General features: G+C 38.4%; 1 protein-coding gene across 2 annotated transcripts; it reads right to left on the bottom strand.

Annotated features, from left to right (window-relative positions):
* vps29 (VPS29 retromer complex component) lies at positions 1–9,213 on the bottom strand. Of its 2 annotated transcripts, XM_041813329.1 has the most exons (5): positions 9,148–9,206; positions 5,524–5,535; positions 3,861–4,052; positions 2,676–2,911; positions 1–512 (listed from the first exon to the last, which is right to left on the bottom strand). In XM_041813329.1, the coding sequence occupies exons 1-5, from the start codon at positions 9,148–9,150 to the stop codon at positions 395–397; spliced, it is 561 nt and encodes a 186-aa protein (XP_041669263.1). In that variant the 5' UTR covers positions 9,151–9,206; the 3' UTR covers positions 1–394. The 2 variants fall into 2 exon arrangements, with proteins under 2 accessions (XP_041669263.1, XP_041669264.1); XM_041813330.1 differs by lacking the exon at positions 5,524–5,535 and having other exon boundaries at positions 9,148–9,213.
* Between the last annotated feature and the right edge of the window lie 254 nt (positions 9,214–9,467).

The following is a 9,467-nucleotide window of genomic DNA, read 5'->3' on the forward strand; positions in this document are numbered from 1 at the left end:
TAGAGTGAAATTAGACTTTTATTGTGGGGGAAATTAATGAAAAAGAGCCGACTACATGAAGCTAAAGGCCGGTTTGTTACATGTACAGAACATAATGAGGGCAGAAATAACAAAGAAAGAAAAAAAAAGAGAAAATGGCACCAAATATCTTTTTTGATAACACATACATGTGACATTATTGCATTCTCTACAGTTACCAAATGACGGCTTGGATACAAGCAGCTGCTGATGACATATAAACAATATAATACACAGGTCTTTGAGAGTTAAGTTACAGCATTAACATCGTGGTGACTGTGGGGGAGCTGCTGCCCCCTGGTGGAAAGGAATGAAACGATACACTGAGCCACGCAAACCCAACTCTTTCCCTCTTCCTTCATCGTCACATCATCTTTTAAGATTTCTTGTACTCGATTCTCTCCACCTTGACGTCGTCGCCGATCAGCTGATAAACATACGTCACCACTGTAGATGCCTGGATGTCCATTAATACAAAAGAGGGGATGATGTTGCTGTAAGAAGAGAAGAGAGGAGAGTTTTAGGTCAAGGCGGCTTTTCCTGCACTCGTGACCGCTTTTAATTACAGTCAGTGTGGTTCTACTGTTACATGTACAACAAAGCATACATCCAACTTCACAAAAGAAAGGCTTCACCAGAGGAAGGTAGCAGTTGGGGAATGATCAAATCTGAGCTCAGTCCAGAAGAGCTATGTGCACAGGAAATCTCACAGACTTTGGGCAATTTTGATAGAAAGAGTTGGCAAATTTGGCCAAGCTGACATAGACTATGCTGCAAGACTAAAAGACTAAATGCTATAATTGGATCTAAAGGGGTTCATCAAAGTATTACGGGAGGATATATATATATATATATATATATATATATATATATATATATATATACCATCCTGGTTTTTAAATTCTTTTTTTTAAGGATTGTGGTTATTTTTCAGTGGATTTGCATGTGTTATAGGACACGTTTAAGGTGAAAAAGTTCTGAAATACTTTCCTTGGCCCTATTTTTACGTCAGAAAAATGTGGTATCTTAACAGGGCTGGGTTATATCCACTGTATAACAATAAAGATTGTGCAAACAGACTGGTTAACACAGTCCCTCATCCCGCCTTTCCATCTCCAGGTATTATATGCTGCAGATGAGGTGTGACTGGGGAAAAACTATCCTGCCAGCAATGTATAAGGGCTCAGATTATTCATTTGTTTCTCATCCTTTAAACTAGACTGAAAATTGATTTTATTACTAGAGATAAAATAAAAACCCTTGGGCACACAACCTGCAGAGTAATACAATATGTATTACATGCCTTTTTTTTATCTTTAATGTCATCCATGTCAGTGCTTTATTATACTGGTAGTTAACTTTAGGTTACAGAGGTAACCCAAGTTCACTGATAACATGATCTAGATATGTCACTGTAGCGTGCACAACCTATAGTGAGATGCAGAGCAAATGTTTGAAAGAAGACTACAAGTTCACATTTAGTATACCAATGTGTATCTATAACTCGAAAACCTTATTTTGTTGTTTATAAACCACTGATAATCACACTGAATCTCACGGTATTCTTAATGAGTATACCTCATTGGAATGAAAGAAAATCTTGTTTTAAAGTGAAAAAAACCCCCTGAAGTCTGCATTAGGTAGTCAGGGTTTTTCCTGCATATTAAATTAGGAGATAGCCACCTCCAGCTCCTAAAGCTCTGACGTCATTAAAAAAAAATTTTCTGCAAAGCATTGAACAAAGAGGTTGTCATTTTTAACTGAAACAGTAGACTTTAAGTCACTGCCAAAAATGCCAAAGAGGAAGAAAAGATCCGTGGCAGACGCATCAGACGGACACAGCTCAGATGAACGCTGTGCTGTGAGTGTGTGTCTTAAGCTCATGCACTCACACAGAACAAAGCTTGTGTGAGCTAAAGTCATACACAAATTAGAGGAGACTTCAAGTTTTATGGATTAACACTAATCTTTCTCGCATTCCTCCCTTCTCTCAATACTGCAGGATTGGTGTATGAAAATGCGTTGCACCGACATATGCACGCACTTCCGCTGTCTCTGTCTGTCACACATGCGCGCTGGTTACCGTGGTACAATTATTTAATTAATATTTCGTCACATGACCTACATGACCAGTTTTTAAGTTTGGGACCAGTTATTATCAGACAGTTGGTTTTTATTGACAGTCAGTAAGTGATTTATTCCAAACCTAAAATTGTACAACCATTAAATAAAGGTAAAAAAAAGTTTTCTCATTTTAATGTTTTTTTTTAAGGACAAATACTGGTATCATCCAAAATCTTTACCAAATATTACAGACCAGGAAACAGCAGAAATTGGAACTGGCCAATCAAATTCAAATCGGTGTGTCTCTGGTTTAAATAGCTCCAAGAGCACAACAGTAATATTTAAAGAGAAATTATCAAATAAATTTGGCCTATTATTTTTGCTCTCAAAGTGCACTGGTTTGAAATATTTAACTTTAAAAGGTGGAGCATGCCCCCAGACCCCCTTGAAAGGTCACAGTGCACATGATCAGACTGGTACCACCTCTGCCTCAATTTGAGCCCGGAAAAACCCTGGTTGTACATCTTGCTTCTTTGGAGCAAAGCTTATGCATATTTGACAGACGCTTAAATTAGTGTAAGTGAATCACTTACTTTTCCAGTGCACTGTAGGCTCCTGTAGCAGAACCAGGGTTGATGTAGAACTTGTTCTCATTCTCAAATGCCTCGAACTTGTGCGTGTGCCCGGAGATGAGGATGTCGACATCCAGCTGTCTCTGGAGCAGCGCCAGACTGGCCATGTCACCCCAAGGGATCACCTGGTGTCCATGGATGAGGCCGATCTTAAATTGGCCCACTGTTACCACCTTCTGCTCTGGGTAGTTCAAGTTCTGAGAAAATACAAGCAAGAAAGAAAAAAGCACAATAATAGCACGTTACTGTTTTCATTTAATGGAACTTTTCTTTTCTGAATTTACTTGATCATGGAGCTCTGCCATGAAAACTGTGATGTATTTGCCCATCACTAGACACTTATCTGTTACCATTGTAACAGAAAAATGTAGTTCAGGTAGAGATAAGCTTATCTCACCAAGCCCACATCAGCTGACTTATTTGCTCTTAACACGCTATTGGCTGATCACTCTTACGCTGGCTGATCTAAACTACCCTCTCTGCAAGCTGCTCTTGCAACCCTCCTCCACCCTAGCCCCTCGATTATTCTTCTAACTTAATCAATGTCATTCCGTTATCATTGATGCTTCTCTGCTCTGGGTTTTTTGCTGCTTCTCTCCCTGCCTTATACTTTCCACATAGGCTCATGGAAGGGTAGGGGGGTCCCAGAACAGCCACCAAGCCAAATATAAATAACAGCAATAAAAGCTAGTTAATTACTGCCAATAAAGATATATTTATAGCTGCAAACCATGTGTGTTTCTTTACAAAATGGGACCACAGTTATAATTATGTCTTCATTCCAGCAGGAGAGACATTACTTTCCTGGTTAAAATTAGATATTCAAGTACATAGATTAAATTTTCTCCTTGCAATGTTACTTCAAAACCTGTGCTAGGAAATTTGTATATAAAAAAGCTGGTTTTGATTCCCCTCTGATACACAATTTTTTTCGCCAAAAGAAAAAATGTTTTCAGAAACATTTTTGCTTGATAAAGGGCCTAGGAATGAATTTTTGTACCCACAAAAAAATTAATTAATCTCTAGCCAGATAAACAAAAACAGGTCTCTGTTCCTACTTTTGAGGGGTGTAATGAATATTGCAGGATTAAACGGGTGCTAACAAGTATTTAGTCTCTTTTACATTGTCTACAAACACAAACCCACCTCATCAAAGTCTCCTCGGACTATGTGGACGTCTCCAGCAAGAGTCTTCAGGTAGTCATAGCTCTCCTTGGTGCAGAGGTTCCCTGTGCAGAGAATGTGCTGGATCTTCCCTGGGACTAACAGCTTTTTGAACTTGGCTGGGAGGGTGTTGCACCGGTGGGGGATGTGCAGGTCACCTAACACCAGGACCAACTGATAGCATCGCACACATACACACAGAAAGTTTAGGAGAAAACAGGCAGTTTGATGCAGCATCGGATCACTGAATAGGTAAGTGGACCGAGGATGGAACCCTGTGGGCTGCCACTGGTTAGGATGCATACACCAAAATCGCTATACTTCTAAGTTGGTTATTCTTAAGTTTATTTACATTTAGTATAAGACCAGCAAAATCATTTCAACAGTTATGCACCCAAACAGTCTACTCCAGAGGAATTCCATGATATGAAAACCCAAGCTTAATTCATAATGCTAACTTTGTAAAAAAAAAAGCAGTGTTTGTAAGTAACAAGCTGAGTATATTAAGTGTCTGAAATCAAAGTGGCTTATCAATAGTATTGTTTACTCAGATCAAAATGTATTTATAACTTGGGCCATGATTGGAAAATCTTGGAACAGAAGGATTCCAGACACTCAATAATGGATGTGGGACAAAGGAGCATTTTTTTTTCCACACAAGACAAATCAATCAGAACCAGCACCAACAAAGGTGACGTAAACATAAACAAATGCTGTAACCCTTTAACTCCACTGAGTATTAAAAAGATACTTTAATGTTAACTTTGGTGGCACATTCCTTTTCTGGTGAGTAACAGAAAATCATTTTAAGATTCTTCCCTACACCATACTGCAGTAATAACATCACTATTATTGTTTTCATTAGTTATGGCGAACAGAATATTTGTGAATTCTTTGTAACAGCAATCTACATTCTGAACTTTGTTCTTTTTTGCAACCATGGCTCCTTTGTAGGAGAGATTATGATTTAGAAATTGGAAAGTATGCATTCAAAATGCTTTCAACAGCTTCTTGTAATATACTTTGAGGAACCAGAGGTCTCATTCATATTTATTTATAGACTATTTTGGGTTGACAAGTAACAAAAGGTTGCCATTAAACCAGATTTTTAAACGTCGGTACAATTCTAGTAAAAATCCAACAATACTGACACCTGTTTTGATACCACAGCAACAGAATTGTACATCCTAAACACCCAAAATGTGGTAATTTCACACGTTTAATTACCAAAAATGCAGGCAAAATCCTGCTCTCTTTCTTTCCCTCACGGCAGCTTTTGGTTAGAATATATAACTAAACATCTTAAGTGTTTTTTAAAGGGTTTACACTTTTTGATATAATCAGTGACTTAAATCAGTTGATTTTTTTTTAAAGCAAATGGTATCAAAAAGTATCAAAGCAATAAAACTTTTGACAACCTTATAGTTAAATTTAGTTTTTTATTAAGATGGCAGTTATGAGCGGTTGTAATTAAAGCTGAAACGCCTGTTTGGCACCAGATCACTGATTGCAGTTGTGACTAAGCGCTCTTAAACCAAGGCGTGGCAGACCTCAATAGCAGCTATGCAATCCCAATCCCATGTTAGTGAGCCAGGTAGAAAAGTGAGCAGAAAACAGGGATCCAACACAGAGCGAGGGAACTTACCCGGTGACCAGCCTGGTTGATTGAAGACAGGCAAAAAGGAGTGGGAGGAGAGAGGGTGAGATAGAGGCAGGCAGGATGTGCGTGGAGAGAACGACATGAGGTGTGATCAAAGATTGGGGGGAAAAATGTACAAAAAGAAAAGGGTTGGGACAAAAGAAGGAAAACTGAAATTAGAAATTAAAAAGTGAATGGATTACATGGACAGATATTAATAGTTCAAAAACAAATAAGAAAAGTTAAACAATGTCAATTGTTAAAGGTTGATGGTTAGTGAAAATTATGAAGCAAAGGTTTAACTTTGCACTGACTGGGCACATGCAAAATCATATGGTGAAGCAAACAAAAGTGCTGACAGTAATCAACTAAAATCAACTAATGATGGAGCTTTATATAGCATCTAAATCTTTTTTTTTTCTAAATAAACATCTTGTTCAAAACTACTTTTGAACCAATAACAATGTGCTGCAGTTAAAAACTGTGGCAGAATTAAGCAGTTTAATTTTTTAGACTAAAGCTATGGTAAAAATGTTTACTGTCTTGGTCCATGAGGAAGACTAGACTAAGACTTACTAAAAATACATCTTTGGTGATAAAAACTCCACCATAAAGTAAGTTTCAGAGCTCTATGCACCCACTCCTGGGCAGTTCCTTCTGTTCATCAAAGGGCGATTTCAAGCAAACTCTTGCACACTGAATAAATTGCACAAATAAGTTGATAAAATGTTGGTGTAATTTGCTATTTTTGAGCAGACATTAATTGCTTTAAAGCTGTGCTGGATTCATTCCTATCTGATGCACCTGTCCTATGACGTGGATGTACAACCCCAATTCAAAAAAGTTGGGGCGCTGTGTAAATGTAAATAAACATAGAGTGATTTGCAAATTTCTCATAAACCCAAATTTTATTCACAATAATGCATTAACAACACATCAGATGTTGAGATCGAGTCATTTTACCATTTTATGAAAAATATGAGCTCATTTTGAATTTGATGGCAGCAACACAGCTCAAAAAAGTCAAGACAGGGCAACAAAAGGCTGTAAAGTAAATGGTCCTAATTAAAAACAGCTGGAGGAGCCTTTTGCAGCTCATCACGTTAATCGGCAACAGATTAGTAACATGACTAGGTATAAAAAGAGTATCTTAGAGAAAGGCAGAATCTATCAGAAGTAAAGATGGGCAGAGGTTCACCAATCTGCAAAAAATCTGTATAATGTTCCTCAATGTAAAATTGCAAAGACTATGAATATCCCTAACCTTGCAAAGCAGATGGATTCACCTGTTTCCGTGTTTCTCACTGGCAAATCCATCTTGCAAAGCTCCCGTCTGAACTGTTTGGGCCCGGTTAGAAAGTGACAGGACCAATCAGTGTCGAGGGGCACTACTTTAAGGTGCGGCAGAGTCGTGACGTATGTAAGTGGCGAGAAGAGGCCGGGGCAAGTATTGCGGAAGATATTAGCATGGCTGCTGCTAATGCGCCAGTTTTATCAGAACTTGACGACATTTCTTCGTTAAAAGAAGAACAAAGAACAGCAGTGAGTTGTTTTCTTTTCAAAAACGACAAAAGTTGTGTACTGACATGTCTACAGTCAGTCGCCATGGTTTGCATTATGCACCTCTCTATGGAGTTTAATCCTCCGTAGTGGCGAACCTTGGTAACAGCTACGTCACTTTTTTTGTTGCTCTGATTGGCCCGTAAAGATGTGACAGGCAGAATGTTCATCCAATTACTCTTTGAGTTTTTTTTTCAAAGGCTCTGCCCTTTCCCAAACGCTGACTATGGAAGGTTTTCCATAGTCAGACCATCTGGCATGCCAGGTTAGAATATCCCATCATCAACAGTGAATATCATCAAAGTAAGATCAGAGAATCTGGAGAAATCTCCACAAGGGGTAAGGTTGAAGATCAGTTCTGGATGCTTGTAATCTATGGGCCCTCAGGCAGCACTGCATTAAAAACAGGCATAATTTTCTACTGGAAATGACTGCATGGGCTCAGGAACACTTCCAGAAATCACCGTATGTCAGTGTAGTTCGTTGTGCCATCCACAAATGGCATTAGAGATAAATTAGAGCTGTAGCAAGCAAAGAAACAGCCATGCGTGAACACAACCCAGAAATGCTGGCGTCTTTTCCGGAACAAAGCTCATTTAAATAGACTGAGGCAAAATGGAAAATATGTTCTGTGATCAGATAAATGAAAATTAGACAGTCTTTTTGGAAACCGTGTTGTGCTGACTAAACAGGAGAGGGACAATCCAGCTTGTTATCAATGTACAGTTCAAAAGCCTACATCTCTACATTAGCACCTAAGGACGGGGCAGTTAACACATCTGGAAAGGCAATATTAATGTTGAAAAGCATATAGAGGTTTTAGACCAACATGTGCTCCCATCCAGACAACATCTTTTTTAGGGAAGGTCTTGCATATATCAGCAAGATGATGCTAAACCACATACCACATCCATACCAACAGCATGGCTTCACAATATAAGAGTCCAAGTGCTGAACTGGCCAGTCTGCAGTCCAGACCTTTCAACAACAGAAAACATTTGAGGCACCATAAAAGGAAAACTCTGACAAAGAAGGCCCAGGATCGTTGAACACATAGAATCCTGCATCAGACAAGAATGGAGCCACATTCCTCTCCACTGCAGCTCTCCAGTAGTGGAGAGGAATGTGGCTCCTCCCAGATGTTTACAGACTGTAGTTAGAACAGGAGGGATGGTACACAATGGTAAACATGGCCCTGTCCATACTTTTTTGAGATGTGCTGCTACCATCGAATTCAAAATGAGCTGTTATATTCATGGAATGGTAAAATGTTTAAGTTTTCACATCTGATGTTGATGTTTATGCTCTAATGTGAATAAAATATAGCTTTATGGGATTTGCAAATCATTGCATTCTGGTATACATTTAACAAAACCTCCCCAACTTTTTTGGAAATGGGGTTTTAAAATACTTTATAGCTTTGGTACTTCAGGATGATATCTAACATTAAATAACGGAGATTATATCGTTTCTGTATCTAAACGTATCGAAGTATCGAAACTTTTGACGACTTTAGAATGAATGGATGATTTACTTGTAGTCCACATGTAATGGCCAACTCTGGTTAAAAGTTGCTTAATTCAGAAATCATTGACAGGTAAAGATCTTGTCAAAAATTGTGTTATAACATCATTTTTGCTACACAGAAAAAGTAACTTATAAGATATTGTACATTTTCAGAAAAAGTCGCTGTTAGCCTGTTAGCAAAACTAGCTAACTGATTGGTCCTCATCAAAAGTAAAACATACTGTGACATAAAGTAAACACAGAACAAGACAGGTGGTGAACACATATGACAAACCATACGATATCAAATGAAACGAGTGAATTTAGGGTCGCTTGCGGTTTATTTAACTGAATTTTGGGAGACTGAACTGTTCGAGCTGTCATGTGATCGTTGATCCATCTCGGAATGAAGCCTCACTAAAAAGCTTAATCATGTGACTTTAAACCTTGACGTCTCTCTTCTTACGATAAAAACTAGTCTAAGCAAACATAATAAGGGCAGAATGCTCGAAATGTGGGCTGAAAATGTCGGAAATTGCAACATTTTCGCCATTTCATACTCACCATCTTCTATTTTGCTGTTTCTCCTAGTCAAGTTGAGGAAGCGCCTACGCACGTACAGCGTCAAGCCTCCAGCCAATGAGAAACGAGAATTCTAGCGTAGGCGTCAAGCTAGGAATAGTACTTCCTTTGTATCTTTCAAAATAAAACATACTAAAATGCGAGCGTGAAAAATAACCATTGTAATTCCTACTTTGTGTAAAATACAGTGGTAGTTTTTACCTGATTATTTAAACATAGAGTCCAGTATAAATAAAAATCACAATTTCCCAAATGATGCCCTTTATGTATGCCCACAAAGAAAGTGAGCAGTTATTCCGGAA

This window comes from Cheilinus undulatus, linkage group 18 (genome assembly GCF_018320785.1).
Source record: "Cheilinus undulatus linkage group 18, ASM1832078v1, whole genome shotgun sequence".
Lineage (NCBI taxonomy): Eukaryota > Metazoa > Chordata > Actinopteri > Labriformes > Labridae > Cheilinus > Cheilinus undulatus.